The 27,500-nt window shown below is 53.9% G+C and overlaps 5 protein-coding genes across 9 annotated transcripts in view; all 5 read left to right on the top strand.

Moving 5' to 3' along the window:
- The window catches only part of LOC125957751 (putative protein TPRXL), a 1,905-nt gene extending 1,304 nt beyond the window's left edge, over positions 1-601 (top strand). Inside the window, exon 2 of the mRNA XM_049690642.1 lies at positions 1-601. This exon is cut by the window's left edge and continues 976 nt beyond it. Coding sequence (XP_049546599.1) covers positions 1-269 — 269 coding nt within the window. The 3' untranslated portion in view covers positions 270-601.
- LOC125957749 (capon-like protein) overlaps positions 1-2,722 on the top strand; it is a 65,465-nt gene extending 62,743 nt beyond the window's left edge. For 2 of the 3 annotated variants that reach the window (XM_049690640.1, XM_049690641.1), the window contains exon 10: positions 800-2,722. In XM_049690640.1, the coding sequence (XP_049546597.1) occupies positions 800-1,120 (321 nt within the window). In that variant the 3' untranslated portion in view covers positions 1,121-2,722. The remainder of the gene's footprint in view (positions 1-799) is intronic. The other variant, XM_049690639.1, reaches the window with a different exon arrangement.
- On the top strand, positions 1,256-13,301 carry LOC125955619 (transmembrane channel-like protein). The gene is made up of 9 exons (XM_049686759.1): positions 1,256-1,333; positions 8,539-9,027; positions 9,113-9,438; positions 9,601-9,711; positions 9,789-9,980; positions 10,069-10,498; positions 11,645-11,740; positions 11,805-11,909; positions 11,994-13,301. Exons 1-9 carry the CDS (start codon positions 1,256-1,258, stop codon positions 13,299-13,301), a joined length of 3,135 nt encoding a protein of 1,044 aa, XP_049542716.1.
- A 640-nt stretch (positions 13,302-13,941) lies between these two features.
- On the top strand, positions 13,942-24,027 carry LOC125957356 (laminin subunit gamma-1). 3 transcript variants are annotated; one of them, XM_049690008.1, is made up of 9 exons: positions 13,942-14,207; positions 15,914-16,520; positions 17,337-18,213; positions 18,678-20,066; positions 20,139-20,336; positions 20,672-22,088; positions 22,163-22,412; positions 22,480-22,867; positions 22,945-24,027. In XM_049690008.1, the coding sequence occupies exons 2-9, from the start codon at positions 16,389-16,391 to the stop codon at positions 23,154-23,156; spliced, it is 4,863 nt and encodes a 1,620-aa protein (XP_049545965.1). In that variant the 5' UTR covers positions 13,942-14,207; positions 15,914-16,388; the 3' UTR covers positions 23,157-24,027. The 3 variants fall into 3 exon arrangements, with proteins under 3 accessions (XP_049545965.1, XP_049545964.1, XP_049545967.1); XM_049690007.1 differs by having other exon boundaries at positions 15,909-16,520; XM_049690010.1 differs by having other exon boundaries at positions 13,976-14,007; positions 15,909-16,520.
- A 415-nt stretch (positions 24,028-24,442) lies between these two features.
- LOC125957085 (adenylyl cyclase X E) overlaps positions 24,443-27,500 on the top strand; it is a 5,103-nt gene continuing 2,045 nt past the window's right edge. The window contains exons 1-9 of the mRNA XM_049689510.1: positions 24,443-24,680; positions 24,761-24,901; positions 25,480-26,004; positions 26,089-26,213; positions 26,292-26,327; positions 26,409-26,840; positions 26,908-27,061; positions 27,141-27,334; positions 27,399-27,500. The exon at positions 27,399-27,500 is cut by the window's right edge and continues 595 nt beyond it. Coding sequence (XP_049545467.1) covers positions 24,522-24,680; positions 24,761-24,901; positions 25,480-26,004; positions 26,089-26,213; positions 26,292-26,327; positions 26,409-26,840; positions 26,908-27,061; positions 27,141-27,334; positions 27,399-27,500 — 1,868 coding nt within the window. The 5' untranslated portion in view covers positions 24,443-24,521. The remainder of the gene's footprint in view (positions 24,681-24,760; positions 24,902-25,479; positions 26,005-26,088; positions 26,214-26,291; positions 26,328-26,408; positions 26,841-26,907; positions 27,062-27,140; positions 27,335-27,398) is intronic.

Genomic DNA, 27,500 nt, shown 5'->3' with positions numbered 1-27,500 from the left:
CAGGCAGTACACGGAATGTGTCGATACTGAAGGACTCCACGCGTTTTCTGCACCAACCGCAGCAGCAGCAACAGCAGCACTACGACAAGAAGACATCCATTCCGAGCCTGGTCACGCTGAAGGTCACCGACGAAAGTGGTACCGTGACGCGGAAGCTACCGGCCACGCCGAGCTTCATCACGCGAAGCACCAGCGAGAAGGTGCCAAACCGGAGCCAGATCATGAGCCAAGTCCAGCGCTCGCAGTGGGCCCGCCATACCACCAAGTAGTAGTAGTAGTAGTAAGAGTAGTGTCGAAGCAGAAGTCGAAGCAGACACGCAAGGAGCTCGTTTCGCTATCACTTCCTCCCCGAAGGGAGTTTTGCGTCCCCGTGCGAAAAATTCCCCGACGTGTTGAAGAGATCTGTACATATTTAGGAACAATTTAAATAATGACGACGATGATGATGACGATGATGAAGATCGCGAATTTCCTTAACCCCTCCCCTTCCTTTGCTGTAATTCTCCCGTTTCCTTTTTTCCCCCTTAATCTCAAACCCCAGGATGGTGATGATATTGATGCTGTTAGTGAATAATGAAGGTTAAATTGTAATAAAAGTCATAAAACCAAACCACACACAAACAGACACAGCTGAAGTACTATCGAGATCTACGTCAATGATACGGGATAAAATAGAAATGTTGTCTTTTCTTGTTTCTCGATCGTTCGATTGATCGCGCGAATGGCGTCACCAAATCAATTCCCGCATTTTAACAACTCTAATCACGCTTTTTGTCTCTCTCACTCTCTCTCTCAACAGTTGTCATCGACGGCGAAGGTCGCTCGCTGGTTCCACACGCTGCAGTGGACAAACCAATCGCAATCACTGTCTCGCCCCGAGTCCGGCTTCGTGTCCGGTGATTCACGCTCGGAGCGTAACCAGAAATCGGACGTCGACATGGTGGACCTGCTAGCCAAAGATCACGCCACCAGCGGTAGCATTGCGGCGGCGGCCAACGGTGTCGACCTGTGCGACGAGTACCTGCTGGTCGAGGGCACCAGCAACCTGTGGAGCAAGCTGAGCGTGAAGAAGCGCAAGAAGCTGCTCGGCCTGAAGCTCGGTAAGGTGACCACCTTCTAGCCCCGGCGCCGCTGGCCACCACTCGCTACCACCGTCGGCGGCGGCGTCGGCGGCGGTGTCGGTGGTGGTGGTCTTGGCGGCCTCGGCAGTGGTCTTGTTGGCGGCCGGCGATGGTGGAACGGTACAAGCCAGCCGATGGTGCGGCTGACGGCAGCATCCGGTTCATCCGCTGCCAGCGACAGTGACGACGAAGAGGAGGAGGAGGAGGAGGAGCACGAGGAACCGAGCGATGAGTAGACGCGGGGCGAGACGATACCAACATCAACAACAAACTCTGTCCGTTCTTGGCCTTCGGGGTGCTCCCGATTGTTAGTTACCGCATTACAACGGCTAATGATCGCGTGATGCACCTCTCGAAGCCGTCCCATATCGTCGCATTCCCCGTATGCCATGCAAACGAGAGATTGTCCACCTGTTCCCCGTTCGTCCTTCCCCCCCCCCTCGTTTTCCCCTTTGATGCCACCAGAAAGGAACGAATTCCCTTTATGGAGAACTTTATGGGAACGTAACCATATCAGTATACAGTATCAGTAGGCGAAGGATTCGTTGACGGTGATGATGATGACACCGACGACGACGACGACGATGAGCTCTCAGTTGGCTCTTGAATGCGATGCGAGAGTAACGTTCTGCTGCATGGGTGACTGAGATGAACGATTGGTGAAATAACAGAAGACACAATGCTCATCGCAAGAGACATCAAAAGAAGAGATCCTTAAATTCCCAATTTGCTGCGCGTCGAGCAATATAGCCAGCCACCAGTTGACAGTATTGACACCAAAGGGACACCAGCGAGTGTGTCCCCAGATCGAAGGGGGGTATGGAGATTAGGGCTAGCTAGTGCGCGCAACGAAAAGAACATCCCCTAATCCTGGCGCCATCCTGGCGCATGTGTGAGTGTGTGAGTGTGTGTGTGTGTGGGTCTTCTGTTTCAAAAATTCCCATTCCAAGACTGATTTGACACGGACGGACGATACATCTCGGAGCACACACACACACACACACATACACAGTGCGATGTCCTCTAGTTACGCTACTTCGATCACATTCCCAATGTCCCAAAACAATCGATTGGCTGGCCTATTGGTATCTGTGTGTGTGTGTCTGTGTGTGTGTTAGTGTGGTTAGGCTAGTAGAGATCAGCGAACAGAACACTCGTCCTTACATTCCGTTTTTCCCGGATTTTGCTCTTACTCAAGTAACGTAATTATTGTAATTTCCCTATCCCCCCCTCCCAGCCCTGGCTATCTCTCGCTTAGAGAAAGTGTGTGTTCTACTCCTGCTGGTTCGTAGCATGCATGTGTGTGCGTGTGTGCGTGTGTGTTTGTGGGCTTGATAAGATAACGCACGACACCACCGGCTAGCAATCCCCCTTCCCTACCCACGGATAGTTAATGTGTAAGTAGTTTAATTTCCCTCCATTCCCAAACTCCACTCCTTTCCTTCACCTTCCTTATCATCTCCCTTAACAAAAAAGAAAACGACAAAATATACATTCCGCGCCACTCGTTTCATCGCCTCACCATACCCTCCCTCCCCGTTTCCCCATCGGTAATAGCAACCGTAGAAAAATAGGAAAAGAAGAATAAAACGTTAAGATATCATTTGCATTTTCTAAAAAAAAAAGCTAACGAACTTTCAATCGTCGTTGCGGTGACTCCTTGGTTTTCGTTCGTTTTCATGAGGTTAGCCTTTAATGATGACCGACCGTGTGTTTGCCTGTGCGCTCCAGTCATCCGAGTGTGCCTTTATCGCGCGGTGGCAATAAAATGGCAGCACCGGAACCGAAAGAAAAAAAAAGAATGCGAAATATTTCATTATCACACCCCCGTTCCCCTGGCGGATGGCGCTCACCGGCGTCAGAATGATAAGGCAACGAAGCTACCAAATGGCCACCGGAAATGGCCACCGATTACGCTACTTCGAAATGTCATCTCGAATGGAGAGCAGGAAGATGCTGATGAGAACGAGCAGTAGGAGAAGTAGGCAGCGCACAGAGCCAACGCATATCATCAAGGACGCGTGTTGCCATGACTCCTTCGACGCAAAGGGGCGGAAGGAGATGCAAAAGGAGCGAAAACGTACCCCGCTCCTCGCCTCGCCTCGCTGCCCTCCTTCTTATGCTCGATTTGAAGATGATTGATGATGGAAGCGCGACCGTCCGGACTTTCGCGAAAGAAAAATGGTCAGAGAGAGAGAGAGAGAGAGAGAGGGAGAACGTTAAGCGTCGAGGACCATTTTTCTTTCTCCCGAGACCAGCAATCACAGCTTTCGAGGTGCGATGGTCGCCTTGTGGATGGTGATGGTCGTTGGATGGTAAATTGAATTCTCGTAAAGGCGTGAAAGGCTTTTCCTTTTCATTTTCATCCCACGAGAGGCCAATCTCTGCTGCTGCTGCTGCTGCTGCTGCTGCTGCTGCTGCCACTGCTGCTTTGTCTTCATCTTCTTCTCAGCTCAATCCCTCGTGCGATGTGGACGCCGCATAACATCATAAATTGGCTGGCAGGCTCGAAAGCAGGCTGCCGTCTTGGCGCAGTGGTATCCTCCCATCGTCCACTAGTACCACTACCTGGAGGACACGTAATGAAAACAGACATGACAGATTGGAGAGCAGCAGCACCGGCAGCAGCAGCAGCAGCAGTAAAGCGACGATAATGGAGGCGTACTGGTGATGGTGGTGGTGATGAACTCACCTCTCAACCTGGGTGGGTTGAGAGCTCCATCAGCAGCGTCCCCTCTGGCCCCAGGAACCTGCTGCTGCTGCTGCTGCTGCTTAGCGTCGCAGATGGTAATCTATCAACGTCGCTTTGTCGTCGTCGTCCGGGGTCGTGTCGAGAATGACTTGATTGGCTGCGGCGACGTCGTCGGCCCTGGTGTCTATTAACCGTGGTTCGTGGTCGTCGTTCGCACGCAGCACGTGGGCTGATGCGATGGAGACGCCCAGTTACTCACTCCAGACTCAACCCCCCCCCCCCTCCCCCATCTTTTACGAGCGCGAGAGGCGCTTTGGATGCAACACACCTTCCCAGAGACCAGACCAGAAGCGGGGGGTGGTGGTGGTTAGGAACTATATAATTTCGCTTCCTTCCTCACCTGCATCCCCTGTTTTTTTCCCATCCCCTACCCTACCTCCCTGGGGACCGTGTGGTGGAGCAATTTGTAGGCGCTTTGATATCTCGAGTTTGAAGCCATTTCACGTGACAGCTCGTCACCCGGCAACTCCGGGTGGGGTAGGAAGGAAGGAAAGGAAGGGTAGCACGCACCAGAGGTGTGTCTCACGGACGGCACGGGGTCTTATAAGGGCTTGGCCAGGCCAGGCCGGGCCAGGTCGGGGGTTTCTGGTTTGGATTCACTTCGTTCCTTCGTGTCATTGCCGCTCGACATCGGCTGACGGTGAATTGTAAATATTTATTGTGCGAAAGCATGACTTGGGCATGGGACTGGGCCCCGCGGGGTTGCCACGGGCTAGACCTACCCTCCTGCTCTTCCTCCTCCTCCTTCTCCTCCTCCTCCTACGCTCATTATGCATGCATGCGTGTGTGTACGATCAGAGTGGGTGAAAAGGAGTGGGGTGGGGGGTGCGTGGTTGCGCGCATCCAATCCGGCGTACTGCTGCAGGTACCACAGGTGGTCACAGTGTCCCTTTTAGATCATTCCTACCCGGGACGTGTGACAGTTCGCACGCTTTGGGGCGCTCCGCAGTACCTGACTTGTGATCCAGTGTGCAGTATCCATCTCTGTGTGCGTGTGCGTGTGTGTGTGTGTGCAATGAGTGATCCCGTTGGCAAGCGCTTCCGGAAGCGCCCTTCCGGGATACTGAAGCTAGAGCATGGGGTGCACCGAAGGCGCGAATCATCGGGCAGTTCGCTGCTGCAGCTAGGGGATGAGGTACGACGACGACGAAGCTAGATGCTCGGTGCAATGGAGACGCCCGGTCGCTTGTAGCGTGCCACGTGGCCGCATGGCCACTGATTGAGTATTTGGGAACCTGGAACACCAAAACTCGAGACAAAACAACGGGGTGTGTTCACCTTTCGCTAAATCTTATCCTGTACCAATCAGACAAATCGTCTTCCATTGTCCATCGGTCGACAGCAACTAACGAACCAACAGTTGGTTTGTGTTGCCGTGACCGGTGGCCATTAGCTGGCGTGTGTGTGTGCGCGCGAGAGCCAGATAGTTTTCTTGAAATTCCCCACCGACCGAAGGCCACACGCTGGCTGGTCGGCCAATTAATTGAGTGTAGTAAGCAATAAAAAGACCAGCCCTCCCCCCCCCTTATAACCCTTCGTAGAATGACCCGTGAGGTGGTAAAGGACCCCCCCTAAAGGGGGGATTGCTATTACTACCCGCGATGCTCGATGATTATCAACTGAGCCAAAGGAGCGCTATCTTGTTCCCGCTAGGAGGTCTCTTCATCCTACTCCCTTTATAACACCCTCGTCCCCCCCTTCGCCTCTCTTCTATTTTTATACCCCTTGGCGTATTTCTTTCATCCAATGCTGTAGCGGTAGTGAATGGAATGGAAGGTGAAACCATTGTGTTCGGTGGAGGGATGGGGGGAGGGGGGAGAGGGTGCAAGCAGGCGACCTACTACTGTGTCCATCCATCCGTCCGTCCGTCCGTTCGTCTGTCTGTCTGTTCCTTTGATCGCCTCTTTCTTACAATGTATTTGCCTGCGTGTGTCTGCGCGTATGTGTCTGTGTCTGTGTGTGTGTGTGTCTGTATGTCGACGCCAAGGTGGCGTGGATCAAAGGTGGCTGGTGCGTTAAGGCAGAACCAGTTGCTAGGAATCCTTCCGAGCGAACGGTTCCGCTATCGTCGTCGCTGTCGCTGTCGCGCGAAATCCGCGCTCCGTCGCGTACGCTACGCGCTTCGTCCGAGCGTCCGCCTTTCAGGAGCCTTTGAGCCGTGAGTGCGACAAAACCGTGGGTGAGGAAAAAAGGGAGGCACTAGGCGAGAGAAGATAAATTCATTCAACCGACCGACCGACCGACCGACCGACCGACCAACCAACCGACGGACGGGGAAAGCGGTCTGGACTGAAATCGTTTTCACGCCGTTTTGCGCCCTCGAGAAGAGTGCGCCCTTCCTTCGCCTTCCAAGAAGTGAGGTGACATCAAGTGAACGGAGTGACGTCGGCTGCTTTGATGGTGCTTCTTGGTACTGTTGGTGTGTGTTTTTAAGGGTCGTGATGGCAGAATGATGAATGTTCCGCGAGTTCGTCCGCGAATGCGAAAGTCATGCCGTGTGTGTGTGTGTGTGTGTGTGCGCGAGTGTCGCGGGGGACCAATTCAACCGCCGGATAAATGGTGACTCCGAACCTGCGAACTCGCTGGCTGGCTGGCAGAGCGTTGCTATCTTAAGCGTGAAGGCGATGCGATGGCGTGGCTGTAGCACTTTCCGCTTTTTGTTCGTCTTCAGCAGCGTGTTTCAGGGAAATTCAAGAGCTTCCACTCCCCACCACCCCGTGCCCCGCTAAATGGCGGATTTTATAGCCCCGAACACACCCCGAAAAATCGTTCGACTGGCCCCGACTTTCCGAAGGGAACAAAATTCCGCTGCCGTGTTTTCCGGACCAATTTTTTGGATGATACGAATGTGCGGAGAAAGGGTGGGAGGGGGGGGGGTATGGCCGTCCTACGAATGACACCCTTTCCTCTTCCTCCTCCTGCGGGCTGATGTGCTTTCGAAGCCTCGGAAAGCACGAATCCCCGGATAGCGAGCGTTTCTTCGCTTACCTTTATCATTCTCGCCTTAATCATCATCACCATCATCGTTTGCCATCAGCAGCAGCAGCAGCAGCAGCAGCAGCAGACACGCAGGAACCGCCGTTTGGTGCGTGTTTGGTGGCGCAAAAAGGCCCTCGCGCACACACACACACACACGCACACGCACCTGACACACAGCTTATCCTCCTTCGAAGCTCGCTGTCTTTTCGTTCTGGCGCGGACCATGGGAAGGCCGAAGCTGTCACGGTGTGGATCAGATGGATGAGTAATTTGTGACCGGTCCTCACCCTCATTCCCCTCACCCGCAAAAAAGGGGAACCAAAAAACCAATCCTCGCACACACACAAAAAACATAACATTTGGCCACGACCTATACAACGCCACGGTCGTCGCGTGTGTCACATAACTTTGCATGGATTCATTAAATGGGCATCGTGAATGGTGTCCTGACTCCAGCCAGTAGGTGAGCGGCACTCTCGCTCTCTCATGAGAAGCGTGCAGGGTGCGTGCGGGGTCCCGTAATGAGAACGATAATTAATGGTGCGCCAACGCGCGGTCTTGAGCGCTCGCTCGTGTCTAATCAATTATCATTCGATCGCACGCCCTGTTGCTGGTGCTGCTGCTGCTGCTGCTGCTGCTGCTAACGTCAGCGTCAACGTCAGCTAGAGCCAGTCAATGGTTGCTTTGCATCTAGCAGCTTTACCTCACGACCGGTGCTGGTGGTCGTTGCGAATGGCAAAAGTAAACTTTAAAGCCATCTAAATGGCGTAAATGGTGAACGTCAGCAGTACTCGCATTGGCACTCGCTAGGTCGATAGCGACGTCCTCATAGACTGTTGAGGATGATGATGATGATGATGACGGTAAACATTGGTGCACGGGATCGATCCGGGAGTGGAAAATGGTTCACCATCACACCACCGTAAGGCTATTTATAAGAAGTGAGAACAACAAAGAAAAAAAAACTGAAACTGCGAAACATTAATTGCAGCATCGTTAAGCAATGGCAATGCTCTACACAGCCGAAGCTCTACTCGAGGCGCTCTCGAGGACGGTCCGAGGACCGAGAAAACACACCAAGGTCACTTCCGGTTTCGGTTGTTTGATTTGCTTCGTCCTTCTCCTTCTTCTTCTCCTCCGCACAGCACTCACCATCATCCCCCGGTTCAATCTCGCCGCAACTGTCGGTGACGTGGGCATTTCCGCCGATTCGGCCACCGGAAGTGCTCGAGGGTGGAGCGCCCGCTGGTGTCAGTGATTTAAGTACCGTGCATCAACATCCGGTCGAGATTCCGCAGCAGCACCAGCAGCAGCAGCAGCAGAAACAGCAAAAGCACCAGCTACAACGTCAACGTCACACGCTAGCAATTACCAGCGAGCCTCGCGGGTATAAGGATGAGGATGGGGGTGCCGGTCGGACCGGAAGCAACATCGCCACGACCCGACCGTCCAAGGCCATCGTGCGAGGGCCATCGCGTCTGAATGTTCTGCCGGCGACGCGCGGCGTTATGAAGACACCGGATGCGACACCGGAGAGTGCTCTCGGCCTTGGGTAAGCGTTTTGTACCACGCGACCGGGACAAAAAAAAACCGGAAGTGTCTGACGGCCGTTTGACTGACCAACACGGACTGACTGACTGACGTTTTCTGTCGGTGCGCAGCGACCATCAGCACGTCGACACCGACGACGATGAGGACTACTCGGCCAGTCTTAATGCGATCATCCAGCGGAAAGCAAGTGTTAAGAAGAAGCGCGGCTACAAGGGTGGCCGCCGTACCTCCAGTCCGATCAGCCAGATGATGGGATTCCCGCCGGGTGGTACCGGGATGGATGGCGCAGGAGCACCGTCGGGTCAGGGGCGTCGTCGGTCGAGCGCCTACACGACCAGCTCGGTCGAGACGGGCATGACGCTGCCGGAGGATTCGATTGGTCGTGGTGAGGAGCGTAGTGGTGGTGGTGGAGGACAGCGGCAGGAAAAACTATTCGAGACGATTCGGTTGCACAAAGAGGTACTGCAGACGGTGAAGCTGCAACCGATCAGTATGAAGCGGAAGCTACGCCTGGTACAGCAGGCCAAAAGCTACATCACGCGGCACGAAGGGGCATTGCAGGAGCACTTCACTTCGCGTACCGCCCGGAGCCTGATGGCTCAGTTCAGCATCTTCCTCAACACGGTAAGTGTTCGCGATAATGAAGTGCGGCGCCACGCTCTTTAACCACGAATGATTTCTTCTCCTTGCGAAACCTTCCACCCATCAGAAATGGCAGCAACTGCTGCGCGAATTAGCTAACTTGGCTACCTATCTGATACCGTGGGAGTCACGGATTAAGGAGATCGAATCACGGTTCGGTTCGGTCGTCGCCTCGTACTTTACGTTTCTGCGTTGGCTGTTTTCCGTCAACATCGTCATCTCGGTGCTGCTGCTCGTGTTCATTATGGTACCGGAGGAGATCTACATTAACGCGGATATGGCCACGTGTGATATCCGCAAGACGATGTCACCGCAGGAGCGTGCGCTGACGCGCAACTTTAGCACGATCTGGGAGTTCGAGGGACCACTGAAATACTCCATCCTGTTCTATGGGTAAGTTCGTGGCGTGGCTTGTGACGCCGCCGCCGCCGGTGACTTCATCGGCTTCGAGATGCAGCTCTCGGTGACTTCATTGGGCGAATAGACGAGGAACCGGACGCATTTGGTGAATTGATTGTTCTGTGTCCCGCGTTTGTGTGTGTGTGTGTTTCACAGGTACTACTCTAACTTTTCCGGTGCCATCAGCTGGGGCTACAACCTGCCGCTGGCGTATTTCATCACCGGTCTGGTCGTCTACATCTACAGCTTTGTCGCGACGTTGAAAAAGTACGAAGCGCGCCGCCGCCCCGTTGAATGGTGCGATGCGATTGCTTCATCCTGTCCTTCTCCTTGATCTTCCGCAGGATGGCGGAGAACTCGCGAATGTCGAAGCTCTCCTCGAAGGACGACGAGTACGTGTTCTCGTGGAAGCTGTTTACGGGCTGGGACTACATGATTGGTCACCTGGAGACGGCACAGAACCGTATGGCGTCCATCATACTGGGCTTCAAAGAGGCGCTGCTCGAGGAAGCCGAGAAGAAGAAGGATACACAGAAGTAGACCCGGTTTAGCCTGTCCACCGTGAAGCCTGGTTTTATCGTCTCGTCTCTCGTTTACCTTCTCTTCCTCCCTGACTCTCTACAGCTGGAAGATCATTCTGTTGCGGATTTTGGTGAACCTGCTCATCCTCGGTCTGCTGGTGATATCGGCTTACGTGGTCATACTCGTGGTGAAGCGCTCGATGGACATCAAGGATACGGATTCGTGGTGGCGACGGAACGAAACCACCGTCGTCATGTCGCTGATCTCTTTTTTCTTTCCGATGATCTTCGAAGCGCTCGGCATCATGGAGTACTACCATCCGCGGAAGCAACTCCGCATTCAGCTCGCCCGCATCATGGTGCTGAATATGCTGAACCTGTACTCGCTCATCTTCGCGCTGTTTGACAAGATTTCCCACATGACGGATGAGCTGCGACGGATTAGACCGGCCAACTTTACCGCCTCGGACCGCTGCTTTGTGCCGGAAACGAATGCAAAGTGGGCGATGACGTACGAAGGGGGGTTGGAGGCCGTCACTACCGAGCACCCGTGGCACGCAATGACGGCTGACTTTAGTGCCGAGGTCGGCCACATCGGTTGTTATAAAGTCGCTACGAATTGTTCGAGTACCGCGGGTCTCACGAGCTCCGGGGCCATTCTGACGACGCTACTCCTGACAAACCTCTCCGGTACGACGCTGCCGGATTGGTACGGTTCAACGGTAGCGAACGTCGCCTCATCATCACCGCTGAGTCCAAGTACGACGGTGGCGACGACGACGAAAGGTTACTTCTACTCATCGTACGGCCGGTACGACTACAACGAGGATGATATGAACGAGTACCTCGAGCATCGGGCTCGTCTGCTGCCGAACGATAAGCTCGACGGTGTTCCGATCAACAAACGGGAAGCCATCTACGATGACCCGTGGAATGAGACGGATGTCATTAGCAACGAAACTGCTGAGCCATCGCCAGCCACCGAGCTTCCAGTGATTGAGGGTAGTGGCGGCAATTGGCAGGAGATCGTGTCCAGTACCACGGAGCAGTCGGCTGGCAGTAGCAGCAGTAGCAGCAGCAGCAGCAGCGGCAGCACCGAGCTGTTCCAAACCATGACCTACACCGAGCTGTACAAGTACGTGACCGATCGGAGGTACGATGAACTTCTCGCTTCCTACTACTACTCCGAGGAAGGTGCCGAAAGCACGGACAGTGAGGACGCCGAGTATGAAGCGAATCAGTTCCTTACCTCGAGGGAACTGAGAGAGAATACGGTGGAGCACTCGACAGTGCCACCAACTACTAGTGAGCCTCCGGAGACTAGCCAAGAGACGATGACGTCGGCAATACTTTCGACAGTTCCGTCGCCTATGGAGTTTCCGTCTACGGAGACCACGTCCATAGAGACTACATCCACGGAGACTACATTTACGGAGACTACCACTGCCGAGTCTACAACTACGGGGTCTACGTCCACGGAGCCCTTATTGAATTCCACCGAAGCGTCACTTCCAACGACAACGGAGGAGTTTGCTGTTGAAACCACACTGGCAGATATCGTCGAGGATACCAGCAGCAACACGGACTGGTCCGGTAGCTACACTGAGGGTAGTAGCATCGGGACGACTGAGAAGCCCAACCTCTGCTACCACTGGGTGTGCCCGGGTACGGATGAAAAGAAGAACGATAGCAAGTACCACAACGCCGACATCCGCTCGCTGTGCTGGGAGACCATGTTTGGCCAGGAGTTGGCTAAGCTGACGGTGATGGATCTGGTAAGGATTTGACGCGGTTCCAAGAGTCCAGGGGGACTCATAGGTGATTCTCTTTACTCCACAGCTCGTGACGATTATATCTACGCTGATTTTGGATTTTGTAAGAGCACTATTCGTACGCTACATGAACAACTGTTGGTGCTGGGATTTGGAGAAAAAGTTTCCAAAGGTAAAGATGAACTCATACACCAATCTCTTTCTAGATTTTCTAATGTTTGAACTTCATCTCCCGCGGTCTATATCCTGTTTCCAGTACGGGGACTTTAAGATAGCGGAAAACATCCTGCATCTCGTCAACAACCAGGGCATGGTGTGGATGGGCATGTTCTTCTCGCCCGGCCTGGCCGTCCTCAACATCGCCAAACTGGTGATCATCCTCTATCTACGCTCGTGGACCGTACTGACCTGTAACGTACCGCACGAGGTCGTCTTCCGGGCGTCCCGCTCGAACAACTTCTACTTTGCGCTGCTGCTGACGATGCTGTTCCTTTGCGTCCTACCGGTGAGCTACGCGATCGTCTTTCTCGAACCCTCCTGGCACTGTGGACCGTTCTCCAGCTCGAGCCGGATCTACCATCTGCTGACGAAAACCACCGATGAGTACATCCCGGCAGTGATCACCAAGTATATCGTCTCACCGGCGGCCATCATACCGCTGCTCGTGCTGCTGATACTGATCATCTACTACCTCATCTCGCTGACCGGTTCGCTGCGTGAGGCAAACCAGGACCTGAAGCTTCAGCTCCGGAAGGAGCGTACCGAGGAGCGCAGGAAAATGTTTAAAATCGCCACCACCGTCACCCAGCAGCAACAGCAGGGTCAGTCCGGTCAGGGCCAGACCGTCGGCATCAATGGGCTATCGAACTCGTGGAACAAGGTACTGGACTCTACGCAGCTGCGCCTGCAGTCGACCTCGGAAAACGTGACCGATGACAACTCGGAGCACTCGTCCAGCAAGCACAAGGAGCTGCTGCAGCGTATGATGAAGAAGGCGCTTTCGAAGGAGCACTCGCTGGAGGTGCTAAGCCCCTCGACTCAACCACCAAGTGACACTGCCACACCGACCTTGTACTCGCCCGAATCTGCGCTTCCGCTGGTGGCGACCGAGAATGAGAAGCGCACAAGCGCAGGAGGTCCTAAACCACCGAAACCCCTCGAAAGTAGGGAATCCGGCGATGTGTTCCGGTTTGATCGTCGCGCCGTTGAGCAAATCAATGCCGCCGAGAAAAAGAAGGAAGAGAAGGAGGAGGAGCAGAAGCAGGAAAAGGATGCGGAAGAGGGTGCGCAGAGGAAAAAGTTCGAACGGAACCGACCATCGTCGGCGGATCGGTTCCGGGCGGCCGCACTAGCGGAACGGCGCCGCACGCAGAGCGGCAAGACGGCGGACTGGCTCGAGAAGATCCCCATCATCACGATCAGCAAAACGTCGAGCGATGAGTGCATCATCGATTCGGACGACCCGGAAGAAGGCATACAGGCGAGACGGCAGGAGCACCTGGTGCTTGCCAATCTGCGCGATGAGCGATCCACCTCCAAACGGTCGACCACGACGATGAAGTAGTAAATGCTGGAGCTGGGAGTGCCATCATTTGGCACCAAAAAAAAGGTTTTTTTTATACATCGCGCTTTAGCAAATCGAATTGTGTGAAAATCCAATCCATGTGTGTCTGTGCACCATACCTTTTTTACACGTGTGTGCATCTGTATGTGTGTGTGTGTGTGTGTTTTTAGCAGATGTCCTACCGGTCCTGGACCAACCCCTTTCTTAATTCCCCTTTTATCGCAAACAATTGGAAAAAATGGAAATATTAATAATACTCGATGTTGAACGTTTTTTGCCCTATTTGTGACGTCAGATCGTTTGTGAGTTTCTCCTTTTGGAATCTGGCATCCGAAAAATCAAATAGCAGCATAATTCTAATAAGAATCGGCGTTGACAGTTTGATGATCGCGATCTCGCTGGAAGGTGCGTACGGTTGGTGTATACCGGTCTGGCTCGATCGCCAACGCTTACTTGTGGTGGTGAAGTGCCGCCGCCACCGACGACGACGACGACGACGACGACGAGGTTTTACATCCCTCTTTCGGGGCAGAAGGCGATCTCGTGTGTGCATCATCCGCACCCGCACCCATCGCCACCGTCGACGACGAAAATAAAGTCCCGCTTATGCTTATGCGCTTGTACCAACACACACGCACGGACGATCGCGATCGTGCATAGACGGCAGCATAGACGAAAAATCATAACCGTTCCGCGTTCCCGGGGGGTGAGACCGCGTACCAGTACAAATTGACGATTCGTGGACCGTCCATCTCTCTCCCTGGTGGAGGTGCGCTCGGTGCTTGGTGCAAGTGGCCCAAAGTGCAGCAGCAGCAGCAGCAGCAGCATCTGCCGTGTGTGTGCAAACAGATTTCTGGTGTTTTTGTGGCCACCGAAGGCGTTTGGCTTTCCGGAGGTGCCCGGCAGGTGAACGGAATAGAAAAGTGTTTGTTGGGGTGGCTCCGATAGCCTCCGAAAGGCGGAGTCCGATCGAGGTGCCAAGAGGCACGACCACGGCACGGAATGTTTGTCTTTCGCCGTCCCTCTTCCGCTGATCCGCGTTGCTGATCTCCAGCAGACGACGACGACGGCGACGAAGACTGTGTGCCTAACATAAACATCTTGTCGTCTCGATCGCGTTAGAGTGTGCGCATGTGTATGTGCGGTTGAGTATCTTAGGAAAAGGTAGAGAAGATGTTAAAAATGATCTTTACCGTTTCTGCGTGGTGTGACCAGCCGACCAACTGGAGTTGAACTCGAGAGTAATCGAGATCAAGATAGGTTTTTTTTCGGCTGAAGACAAAGTGATAGTGTGTGTTACCATGGCAACCCTATGGTGATAAACTTGGTGGCAAGAAAAGTGCGATCGCTCAGCAACGAAAGTGAAACTGAAAAAAAGAATCGCGGCGACGGGGAAGGGAGGCAGAGACCTCATTCAGAACCCGTTCCGACTTCGTCCAGATGGTTTCGGATGCGAACCAACCTCGGAAACCATCGTCAGTTCCTATACATGTTCTCGGCGCGTTATCAGCGAACCGAGATAAGCCACACTCGAGCGTATTGAGAATGGAGCTACTGAAGCGCTTGAATTGAATGAAACTGTTACGAAATAGCACTCCGGACAGTAAAGTGGAGGAAAAACGAACGACGAAACGTGGTTCTAGATTAGCTCTCCGGTTCCGAGCGATCATCGGGAGTCCCGGAGCGGATCCGTCGCTCCGAAGTTGGAATTGTAAAAATAAAGCTAGCACCAAGACACAGACCAGCACGTCACGTCATGGCACTGCTGTACTGTTGGCTGCTGGTGCTGCATGCGGTGCAGAGCAAATCGCCGAGCGAAGCACGATTTGTGGGGGAACTCGGCAAACACATGCGCGCCTGCAGAGGACCCAAGCCCCAAGTTGCGGTGCATTGCAATTTGAGAACCTTAGGCGGCTTGTAACTGTGGCCTGCATGAAGGGGGGGGGGGGGGGGGGGAAGGGAACTACAGTAGAGGCAGGTGCTCGTTGTTTAGTCTCCCCCCCTTTCCTACCGTCGAATTCCCTGAACTGCGATGATGACGGCATCAAAAGGCAAACATTTAGTATAAGCGAAAAATCTGTACACCCGACTCGAGGGGAGGTGGTGGTGTGCGCAGTGCCGTGCGTGCCTTGTGCCCGGTGATCTTATCCGGTTGCCTCGTACTACTCTCTGCCATGAGGAGCCGATGAAATCATTCTTTATTTTGTTCGTCTCGATTCGGTCGAGCAGATGGTAGGTTCTTGGTGCGAAGATGGTGCGATCTCTGCACTGATATTGCTGCAGGTTGTGGGTGGGTGGGTTGGCAGACGAGGTGTTTACATTTGGGGCGTTCGCACCATGCCCCATCGATCGCCGAACGATCGATTTGTTTTGCTCGGTGGTGTGTTCGCGCTCGGTAAAACACATTGCCACGTCCGGACATAACCGTCCATGGCCGGTCGAGGAAAAACTACGAGGAAAATCGTATTCCAACGATCACGCTAATGATCACACCCCCATGTGGAACTACATCCCCTATGCTGTATGCTAATATGCTTTCTCTCTTGTCTCTTCCTCTCTCTTTCTCCCTCTTTCTCTCTTTCTCTCTCTTTCTATTACGACAAAAAGAGTAGCCGGTGATCTCACACTATCTCGGGCGCCGTCACTTCTCCTTCCGGAAGCGTCGGTCCGGACGTGTGCGGTGTCCTGGTTTGAACCGATAAGAACTTCAACCAGTCACAGACGGGGGGGAGGCATAGCTAGCCAGAGCTGTAGTGTAGTTGATGAGAGAGAGCGCGGCCCTGTGACTATGCTCCAGCCCCAATGTGTGTAGTGCCCGGGGGTGGCAGCATCTGCGAGAACCACGGAGCCGCCAGTCGTCTCGAAACGCTCCCAGGAGCGTGAAGTGTGATCGTGGATCGTGGATCGTGGAGTAGCTCTCGACCAGAGCTAGCGACAGCAGGAAGGACTGCTCGAGTGTGGTCGATTAAGTGAAGTGAAGTGAAACAAAAAAAACGAGTGCTGGTTGAGGTGTGCTAGACGGTATACCGGTTCCGTGTGGCGTCCTGAGTCTTCCCGTAAGCCAAAGTTTGTTGCAACTAGATAAAAATGAGGCCGAGGATCGGACCGATCCTCGCCGTGCTGGTGTACTGTGGCGGTGTGTTAACCGCAGTGAGTGCTAACGATAATACACACTACAGCCCACCGCTGGAATGCATCGATCGGTATGGACGACCACAGGTATGGTGAACCAAGAATGTGGACCAATCCTTCTTCGAAAAAAAAGGGAACACACACACACACACGCACGACCACGGGGATTAGGATTGATAGCGCACCGAGCAGAGGGGTTAAAGAGCATCCCCCCGGGGGGAATTGGGTAACCGGGGCCCTTCCATTGTCTTATCGCTCCTCAAAACTACGTTCCTCAATGGCCGCAAGGTCCCACCGGGAGTCTCATTAGACCAATTCTCATTCAATCTCTACCCCCGGGTTCCACGCCATGGAGAGATGCTGGACAATTAGCGAGTCTCGTTCAACCTCCTCCTTCTGTATTAGCAAATTGCTGGCGCTCAGTGATTTAATGCTCAACCCCTCATGCACTGCTGCGTCGTTGGTTGCGGTCGGAAGTCCGGTACTTCAAGAAATTACACTTGACTACACTGTTGGGATTGATGCTAGTAGCGACAGACACTAGCGGGAAGCTGTCCGTGGCAAGACGTTGCGCGACGACTAGCGAACGTCTCCGGAAGCGACTTTATCAGTTATTTTAAACCATTCTTCTGGGGGTTCTGGCGATAAGCAAGGCAGCACCACATTGCAAGGGCCCAAGTCCTCTCCCTCTGTCTTTCTCTTGTGCCTTGTCTCTTTCTCACTCTCGGAACTCCTATCGACACATTCCTGCCAGTCCGTGTGTGCGCTCGTGAGTGTGTGACGATGGAGTTGGATTGTATGAAAGGTCCGACGTCTCTGGTGTGCTTGTGAGATGGTGGTTCTTACCCGATCATTCTGTTCTTCACGTTCTCCTTTCGTCTCCCACCCCGCGGGAACAACCAGCGCTGTATACCGGAGTTCGAGAATGCGGCGTACCAGCTGGAGGTGGAGGCAACGAACACGTGCGGCCAGGACGGTGATACGGATTTCTGCGTTCAGACGGGTTACTCGAACCGGAAGAGCTGCGACGTCTGCCATGCCGGTGAACATTCGCCGCTCTATCTGACCGATTACCACGAGCAGAACAAAGCGACCTGGTGGCAATCGGAGACGATGTTCGAGGGTGTCCAGTACCCGAACCAGGTGAACCTGACACTGAAGCTGGGAAAATCGTTCGACATCACCTTCATCCGGCTGGTGTTCCATTCGCCCCGGCCCGAATCGTTCGCGATCTATAAACGCGTCACACCGAACGGTCCGTGGATTCCGTACCAGTACTACAGTGCGACGTGCCGCGATACGTACGGCCTACCGGACTCGGTATCGGTGATGAGCGGTGAGGATGAATCGCGGGCACTCTGCACCAGCGAGTACAGTGACATCTCGCCACTGCGCGACGGTAACATTGCGTTCTCGTCACTCGAGGGTCGCCCATCGGCCATCAACTTCGATCACAATCCGGAACTGCAGCAGTGGGTGACGGCAACCGATATCCGGATCACGCTCGATCGGCTCAACACCTTCGGTGACGAAGTGTTTGGTGACGCGCAGGTGCTGAAGTCGTACTTTTACGCGATTGCCGACATCACGGTTGGGGCGCGCTGCAAGTGCAATGGGCATGCGAGCGAATGCACGACCAGCACGGGACTGGAGGGCCAACGGACGCGCGTCTGCAAGTGTATGCACTTCACCGATGGACCGGACTGCGACCGCTGTCTGCCGTTCTACAACGATGCACCGTGGGGCCGAGCGACATCGAAGAATGTGCACGAGTGTAAAGGTAAGTTTTTGTTGTTTTTGTTGTTGATAGGCCCCGGGAGTTCGATCCAGTTTTGCCAGCCTGTCCAGGGGCTTTTCATGGGCATACCAGGGAGCGAGTTGCCCTAGATGGAGTTTCGAGCCATTTCGGGCCCAGTTCAGTTGACCTGATCGCCATGTTCCGTCATGTTCTTGGGCCCAGTGCGGACTTGTCCAGCGTTCAGTGATGAAGCACCTGGATGTGTGTCTTTTGCTACCGTTGGTGCTACTGCTGCTGGTGCTGCAGCTAGTCCGGACGGAATCGTTTCCGGCCTACTACTACACCTACCGTGATCGCAAGAGTGGTGGTTCCGTGCCACGGTACTTCGACTACCTTGTTAACTGTACGGACGCGGCGAACGACAGCATGGGTTACTTAGATTGTCACCTAACCTCAAACGCTTCTTCTTTCTCTCTTTCTCTCTCTTTCTCTCGCTCCGCTTAAAGCCTGCAACTGCAACGGTTACTCGACCAAGTGCTTCTTCGATCGCCATCTGTACAATCTGACCGGCCACGGTGGCCACTGTATGGACTGTGGTGCGAACCGCGATGGACCGAACTGCGAACGGTGCAAGGAGAACTTCTTCATGCGCGACGACGGTTACTGTATCAACTGTGCCTGCGATCCGGTCGGTTCCCGGTCGCTCCAGTGTAATGCCGAGGGCCGCTGCCAGTGTAAACCGGGCGTAACCGGGGAAAAGTGTGATCGGTGTGACAGTAACTACTTCAGCTTCGGACCGCACGGTTGCCAGCCGTGTAATTGCGATGTACGCGGTTCCCGCGATAATGCACCGTCCTGCGATCCGGTAACGGGCATGTGCGATTGTAAGGAAAACGTCGAAGGACGCCATTGCCGGGAGTGTCGCCTGGGGTACTTCAATCTGGATGCGGAGAACAAGTTTGGCTGTACGCCGTGCTTCTGCTATGGCCATACGCTCGAGTGTACCAGCGCCAACGGGTACTCGATCACCTCGACCACCTCGAGCTTCAACAAACACAAGGAAAAGTGGACCGCGGTCACGGATACGGGCGTCCCGGTTGACGTAAAGTACAACACGCACAGCCAATCGATCGGTGTCGGTGCGAACGGACACCGGACGGTGTACTTCCTTGCACCGGATCGGTTCCTCGGCGATCAGCGAGCATCGTACAATCGGTTGCTCAAGTTCCGGTTACAGCTTGTCGGACAGCAGCGCGTTGACATCAGTCCGTACGATGTGGTGCTGGAGAGTGGCAACAGCAGCATCTCGCTACCGATCTTCGCACAGAACCAGCGCATGCCGAGTGAGGAATCGCACGAGTTTGCGTTCCGGTTGCACGAGAATCCGGACTACACCTGGACACCGTCGAATTCGGCGCGCGGTTTTATGTCGATCCTGAGTAGCCTGACGGCGATCAAGATCCGGGCGATCTATAGCGATCACGGGGAGGCGGTGCTGGACGATGTGGAACTGCAGACGGCACATAGGGGTGCGGCGGGACGACCGGCGACCTGGATCGAGCAGTGTACCTGCCCGGTCGGATATCTTGGACAGTTCTGTGAATCGTGCGCACCGGGCTATCGGCACAATCCGGCCCGTGGTGGACCGTTTATGCCGTGTATTCCGTGTGATTGTAACAAGCATGCCGAGATTTGTGACTCGGAGACGGGACTGTGCATCTGTCAGCACAATACGGCCGGTGATACGTGCGACAAGTGTGCCAAGGGATACTACGGAAATGCACTCGGTGGTACGCCGTACGACTGTAAGCGTTGCCCGTGTCCGAACAATGGTGCCTGTATGCAGATGGCGGGCGATACGGTCATCTGTCTCGAGTGTCCGGTCGGATACTTCGGTAAGCTGTCTCACTAACGTTCATTCGATTGAGGGTCTGGTATTGACTTGTCTTTCATTTCGTTTCATACAGGATCACGGTGTGAGCTTTGTTCCGATGGATACTATGGTGATCCGACTGGTGTGCACGGTGCGGTACGTGTCTGCCAAGCGTGCGACTGCAACGGTAACGTCGACCAGAACGCGGTCGGTAACTGTAACCGGACGACGGGCGAATGTCTCAAGTGTATCCACAACACGGCCGGACCACACTGTGACCAGTGCTTGCCAGGTAAGCACCGAACTTTGCGGGAGTCGCATAACGGGTTTATAAGCAGGAGGTTCCGTGTCGGAGTCTGATGACATCGCAATCGCATCGCTATTGTCGCGGCGGCCGTGTTGCTTATCAAAATGATAAGATAAGACCCCGCCCCGACACTGGTTCCGCAAATTCCATTCCAGTAAACGCTCCAAACGCAACGATGAATCGTTGCTGGAGTGCGGTGTATCTGGTCTGGAGCGCTCTGGCGCTACTAGCTGGAGCTAGCTGTCCCGAGGGTGTTGTAGTGCTCCGATCGAACGCCCTGACTCGAGTTGGCTAATCGTTTCCCCCCATTTGCTTTGCAGGTCACTTTGGCGATCCGCTAGCGGAACCGCACGGTAACTGCGAGGAGTGTAGCTGCTATCCGCACGGTACCGAGCAGACGGAGAAGGGCATCTCGATCTGTGACTCGATCAACGGTGACTGCCACTGCAAACCGAACGTCGTGGGGCGGATCTGTAACGAGTGCAAGAACGGCTACTGGAACATCGTGTCCGGCAATGGGTGCGAGAGCTGCAACTGCGATCCGATCGGTAGCTTCAACGCTTCCTGTGACATCTTCAACGGCGAGTGCTTCTGCAAACCGGGCGTGGTCGGTAAGAAGTGCGACAAGTGTGCGGCCGCCCACTACGGTTTCTCGGACGAGGGTTGCCGGGCGTGCGAGTGTGATCCGAGCGGTTCCAAGGGTACCCAGTGCGACCAGTACGGGCAGTGTCCGTGTAACGAGAACGTCGAGGGTCGTCGGTGCGATCGGTGCAAGGAGAACAAGTACGATCGCCACCAGGGTTGTCTGGACTGTCCGGCGTGCTACAATCTGGTGCAGGACGCAGCGAACGAGCATCGGGAGAAGCTGGGCCGGTTGGCTCACATCCTGAACGATATCCAATCGAAACCGATCGTCATCGATGACAGTGAGTTCGCCGGTAAGCTACACGCGGTACAGGAGAAGATCGACATTCTGCTGGAGGACGCCAAGAGTGGTTCGGGCGGCGGTGAGAAGACGCTCAATGAGATGCTGGGAGATCTAGAGGAGCGGTTGGTGGAGGTGCAGAAGCTGCTCGACAACGCGGATCAATCGCTCGAGGTGACGAACCGGAAGATTAGCCAGGGCGGTCAAAACGCGACGCTGGCGAACGGGAAGATACAGGAAGCTCGGCGTCAGTTGGATGATGCCGTTGAGTTGCTGCAAACGGAAGGCAATACGGCACTGGGAAGGGCACGGGAAATTTCCGGTCATCTCGGTAATCAGACGAACCAGATCAGTGGCATCTCGCGTGAGGCACGCCAATACGCCGATCGGTTTAAGGCCGAAGCCGATGCAAACATGAAGCAAGCCCAGGAAGCACAGGAGAAGGCATTGGAGGCGCTTAAGAAGGCGAACAATGCGATCGCTCAGCAATCGAACGTGACGAAGGAGCTGGCCGCGACGGTTGCGACGGAGATTGCGCAGGTCCGGAACAAGCTGAACGCGGTATCGAAGCTAACCGATCAGGCATTGACGAGGGCCCGGGAGGTGAACGATGAGGCGCTCACACTGTTCGCTGCCGTCAATCGGACCACACCACCGAACATCGACATCAATCAGATCAAGAAGGAAGCGGCGGCTTACAATCGGGAGGCAGATCGATTGGCCGAGGAGCTGACCGGCAAGATCGATGGAAACTCCAAGCTGTTGAACAACGTGGTGGAAAACATTCAGCTGGCCGAAGCGCTGCTGAGCAGGTAAGGCAGGGAGTGAGGAAGGTCAGCTAAAGGCGGTTAATTTAATGGATTCGGTTTTTTGTCATGTTCCCCAGAGCGGAAATTCAAAAGGAAGAAGCCGTCACGGCATTGAAACAGCTGCAATACGCCAAGGAGCTAGCCGAAAAGGCGGTCGCGGAGGGTGATGGTACGCTGCGGAAGGCCAACTACACCTACCACACACTGGCCGGGTTCAAGAATCAGGTCGAGGAGTCGTCGAAACGAGCGAACGATGCGCTCGCCCTCGTGCCCAACATTGAACGCCAGATGCAGGTTTCGCTCGAGCTGCTAGAGGCTGCTGAAGGGGTAAGAGACCCTCCTCAAGGCGATCGCGTGACACTAATTCCTTGTTCCTTTCGTTCCGATTCGACAGGCACTGTCAGCGGCAAGCCGTAATGCCGAGGATGCGCGCAAGAATGCCCAGGTGGCACAGGACAAGTACGCCGAGGAGGCCTCTAAGTTGGCCGAGAGCATCAAAAAGCGGGCGAACGCAACGAAGAACACGGCCCGTGATCTGCACCACGAGGCGGACCAGCTGAATGGACGATTGGCCAAGACGGACAATCGGTTGGAAGAGCGTGAGGCCCAGGTGCGCAAGGATCTGAATCTGACCAACGAAGCGAAGGAAAAGGTCGGTCAGGCGCAGCTCAACTCGAACGAGGCGAAGCTGCAGGTGGACAAGGCACTCAAGGAGGTCAACCTGATAATGTCCGAGCTCGCCAATCTGCGCGAAATCGATGTCAACAGCTTAGACGATCTAGGTAAAAGATAGATGTTTTTCGAGGCTCTTCGATTGTCTAACGCTAACCATCACTTCTTGTAATTCTCATCATTACAGAGCGTCGCCTGAGCACGGCAGAGAAGGAGCTGGAAGACGCACAGCTCACCAGACGGCTGGCCACGCTGACCGAGGCGAAGAACGTGCAGAATCAGAACATCAAGAGCTATCAGCGCGAGCTGGCTGAGCTGCGGCTCGAGGTGAACAACATCGAGTTGATCGCCAACTCACTGCCTGAGGGATGCTTCAAGCGGACGCACCTGGAACCGTAGAACCGTGCGTGTTCGTGCGCGGAAGGACACACCCCAAACAAAAACGGCCTCCAACAACGAAGGAGGTACGGACCGATGTGCCACAGAAACAACAACAAAAATCCAACAGCCAGAGCCAGTGCGTGTGTACGCCCGGTGCTGCTTATCGGCCAATACTCTAATCTTAGTCTAATCCTACCTATTACCGTACCGCTCCGTTACTAATACCTTCATCAGCGCGATGATCCACAGCTCCATTTCGAGGGAGGTGTGACGCGCATTATGCCTGCCAATTACACAACACACACGCACGCGGGAACACACGAGGACACATGAACAGGTTAATTAAAAGTGTTGTTCTTTGCACTTGCACTGTTCTTGGTGGAAAGTAAATTGCAACTCCCCTGGCACTGGGTTGTGTAGCGCTTTTAATTTGCTACCGTTGCTATGATCCATACCGACGGATGGTAGATTCCACAGTTACGCATATGCGGTGCTATGGCGATGGTGTCGAAACAAAAAGATTAACTTGCATTAGATTTAGTAATATTTAAATGGATAAGCTCCTTATCAGTACCCCCCCTTAACTGAACTACTAACTACCTTTCTAGGATGAGTGGCCCCACCAGTGAGACACAAAACACTAACCTCGGACTGGTTATGACCCTTTTCCCGGCGCCGATTTGTGCCGGTGCTCTCTATCCTCTGCTCCTTCTGCTCTTGCTCTTAGATCCCTAATCCCTAATCTACGAAGCGTGTGTATGTGTGTGTATGCGAGCGTGTGTGTTCGTGTGTTTTGAGTGTTCAACTTAAGTCATCTGCAACGATTTCGGTGGGAACTGATGTGTGGGAAGAAGGAGAATGTGTTACAATAAAGACGAGAAAACCAATAGAACACCAATCGAGTCTGACTCCCACCCACCCCCGTAATCCCGTTCGTGCTTCCGGTAGGTCGGATAAGTTGATTCATAGAATCACGCTCACAGATAGACACACCATCGACCGGGTTGGATTGATTGAATGGTGGTTTGGTCGTGCTTGGTTCGGCGTACCGTGGACCGTTATCTCCGTCGTCGTCGTCGTCGTCGCGTCGTCATTGTCGTCTTGTACATTCACTTTTAAGTGGCAATTTTCATTCCCCCCTTTTACTCTCCTCTTACCCTATCGAGGCCTTATCGTGTAGGGTGACGCCGGTCCACGGCCGGTTCGGCCCCAGGTCCCAGGTTATTGATTAGTTTCCGATTGTCGGTCGTCAGCAGCGGGCACCATCGCGCTGACGCGCGTTCAATTCGTCTCGGTTCGCGGGCGTAAACGAGTGCCACACAGGATGTGGTGTCAGGCTTGTGGCTAATCCGTGCCGTGGTCTGTCTGTCTGTCTGTCTTACAATGTGTGACGCGTCGAGTGAGGCGCACGTCTATCCGCCCCAGGACGAGAACGAGCAGGATATGGGAGGGCGCTCAACGGCGGACGGCCTTAACGACCATTCGCCCGACAGCGAGGGTGACTACATAGCGCTCAAGAAATGGGAACTAGGGTTTCTTCGCGTAAGATGGCCACTCTGCGTACTGCTCGTTCTCCTCTGTTCCTCCGCTAATACGTGACGACTGCGTTACTCCATTTGCAGCGCGAGTGCGTAAATCTGGGACTGGAGACCTTCTACCTGAAGTACATGGAGCGGGTCCAGCGTAGCTATCTGTCCATCTTTGTGGTGCTGCAAACGTTCGTTAGCATCTCGCATGTGATCGTGATTGTGACCGGCAAGCAGGTGAGCAAGAGGGGGGGATAGAGTGAACCGAATGGTTGGCGCCACCATCTCCTACAGGTGATGATGGCGCTTAGCGCGTCTCCTAGATAGGTCCAGATCGTCTAGAATACAATCGAATATCAATAATCAATTAGTACATCCCGCGGAGAGGCATATCGGGAGGGGTGCATACCTTGTTTGAGGTGTGTTGCGTTCCGTCGTCATGCCGTCCCTATCAGCGGGGGCAGGATGACAATAATTTTAATTGATGGTGATAACGAGTCCGCAACGACCGAGGTGCCTGTCACTACTACCGTTCCACCGTACGGATTGCAGCAGCGCTTGTTGTCGTTCTCGGGTTTTCTGTTTTTTTTTTTTTTATCGCGATAATAGTAGTCAACGACGCGATACGCACGCATCAGCGTCGTCGTCGTCGTCGTTGTCGAGAGGGGGAATCCTTCGGGGCTTTCTGGTGGGTTTTGCTTTCATTCGTCATTCTAGACCACGTGCCGTGAGTCGAATGATACTTAGACAGCTACTCGTGATGATTGTTGTTTCAATGATTGTTGTTTCACACTGGATACTCTGGCCCTTCCTAGCATCCGACGGCAGCGATACATCCGGATCTGATCTGCTACACGTTCGGTATCCTGATCGTCTGGATATCGTTGTTCGCGGCGTTCAAAGAAGGACTGGTGAAGGCATACCCATGGGTACCATACGTTTCGTCAAGTGTTGCCGTCATCACGATGATCATAACGGATCTAACGATCCCCCTATACCATGCGGCCGTAACGTTCATCAACCCCCCACTACGGCCATCCTACGCCAGCCACACGATACTGGCAATCTACATCTTTCTACCGCTGAGCGAGAATATCCACGGCATTATCCTGGGCAGTGCGACCTCACTGTGCTATCTGATCGAGATGACACTGATCACGTACCGGCTAGAGGAGAATACGGCCCTTAAGGTGATCACGGAGCTGGTGTACTTCGTTTGTTTGAATCTGTTTGGGCTGTACTTTCGGTTGATTAACGAGGTAGCCATCCGGCGTACCTTTCTCGATCGGCGTGAGCTCGTGGAGGGGAATCTGTTGTTGAAGTTTGCCCGTAACCAGGAGGTAGGTAGTGATGCGAAAATGGAAACTGCGCTCTGTGTGGGATTTTAAACCGAGTGCTTGACCTGTTTTGTTGCCGGATCCCAGAAAGAGTTACTTCTCAGTATCCTGCCCGAGCATACAGCGGAGCTGATGGAGAAGGATATCCGGGCGATGATTGAGAAGACGCGCCACGATCAGCACAATGCCAGCCAGACGATCAATACACACAAGTATGGGCGTCGTGGAACGTAGGCGTGGGAGAGCTTCTTTTACTAATCTCCCATTTTTCTTTCTGTCGATCGTTGCAGCTTCTTTCGGACTGGCACACAATGGCGATCGATCAAGTTAGTGCGCTTCGTACCACTGCGGCGTATTGAGACGCAATTGCAGGTGCACTAATGCTCGATTAATGCTTCCCCTTCCAGCAAACTGTACGTACAGAAGCACACGAACGTGACGATACTGTACGCGGATGTGGTGAACTACACGCACATGACGACCCAGCTACCGGTGCGCACACTAGTGGACGTACTGCACGAGCTGTTTGTCAAGTTCGATGATGCTTCGAAAGAGTTCAACGTGCTGAGGATCAAGTTCCTGGGTGATTGTTACTACTGTGTGTCGGGCGTGCCGGTCCGGAATAAGTATCACGCCAAAAGTTGCGTCAACCTGGGTCTGCGTATGATTAAGGACATCCGGGAGGTGCGATTATCGCGCGATCTCAATATCGACATGCGTATCGGTATCCACAGTGGTAGCATCATCTCGGGTGTGATAGGAGCGTGCAAATGGCAATACGATATCTGGTCGAAGGATGTGATCATTGCCAACAAAATGGAATCAACGGGAGAGGCTGGGTATGGCTGGGAATCTGGGAATCATGAGAACGATCAGATTTGATCGGATTGATATCTTCATCTGCAGCAAGGTGCACGTCACGATGCAAACGCTGGAGCTGCTAGATGGCGAGTACATCTTCGAGGAGGGCACGGCCCAGGCGAAGGAGGACCCGGTGTTGGTGAAACACAACATTCAAACCTTTCTGATCGTACCGCAGCCTGGATATGATGATGGTAGTGTGAGTATCTCCAGCTCCCCGGGAAGGAATCTAGTGACGATCGAGCTACGATGTCTTTAACGAAGATCTGGATCTGCAGTTTTTTGCCATTCAAGAACCGGGACCCAGTAGCCGCATGTCCAGCGGCGTGAAACGTAAAACGATCAAGAAGGAGCGCAGCCTGGTGACGCGGAACTTTATGCAGAACTCGATGGAACAGTTCCGGGAGATCATGAAGCTCACGAACGTGGAGATGGCGTACGAGCTGGAACGGATGCCCATCGGGAGGTTTCAGTACGTAACCTCGCCGTCCCTACGTGTCAAGACTTATCTAACGAACGATCTTTCTCTGCCGTAGATTTAACAAACTATTTTCATCGTACAAAATCTACATCAACGAACCGACGTCAACGATCGAGCAGGGACGACATCCAGCGTCCCATCGTTGTCCACCGGTGGC

Source organism: Anopheles darlingi, chromosome 3 (genome assembly GCF_943734745.1).
Source record: "Anopheles darlingi chromosome 3, idAnoDarlMG_H_01, whole genome shotgun sequence".
NCBI classification, from domain to species: domain Eukaryota; kingdom Metazoa; phylum Arthropoda; class Insecta; order Diptera; family Culicidae; genus Anopheles; species Anopheles darlingi.
The sequence above is the reverse complement of the archived record's forward strand: the minus strand, read 5'-3'. Positions and strand labels throughout refer to the sequence as shown.

Coding starts and splice junctions, on each gene's coding strand:
- LOC125955619 (XM_049686759.1), top strand. CDS start 1,256: ATGGTGCGGCTGACGGCAGCATCCGGTTCATCCGCTGCCAGCGACAGT. Junction 9,028..9,112: donor TCAGCATCTTCCTCAACACG/GTAAGTGTTCGC, acceptor TCCACCCATCAG/AAATGGCAGCAACTGCTGCG. Junction 11,910..11,993: donor TGGAGAAAAAGTTTCCAAAG/GTAAAGATGAAC, acceptor TCCTGTTTCCAG/TACGGGGACTTTAAGATAGC.
- LOC125957356 (XM_049690008.1), top strand. CDS start 16,389: ATGAGGCCGAGGATCGGACCGATCCTCGCCGTGCTGGTGTACTGTGGC. Junction 16,521..17,336: donor ATCGGTATGGACGACCACAG/GTATGGTGAACC, acceptor GGGAACAACCAG/CGCTGTATACCGGAGTTCGA. Junction 20,067..20,138: donor GTGTCCGGTCGGATACTTCG/GTAAGCTGTCTC, acceptor CGTTTCATACAG/GATCACGGTGTGAGCTTTGT.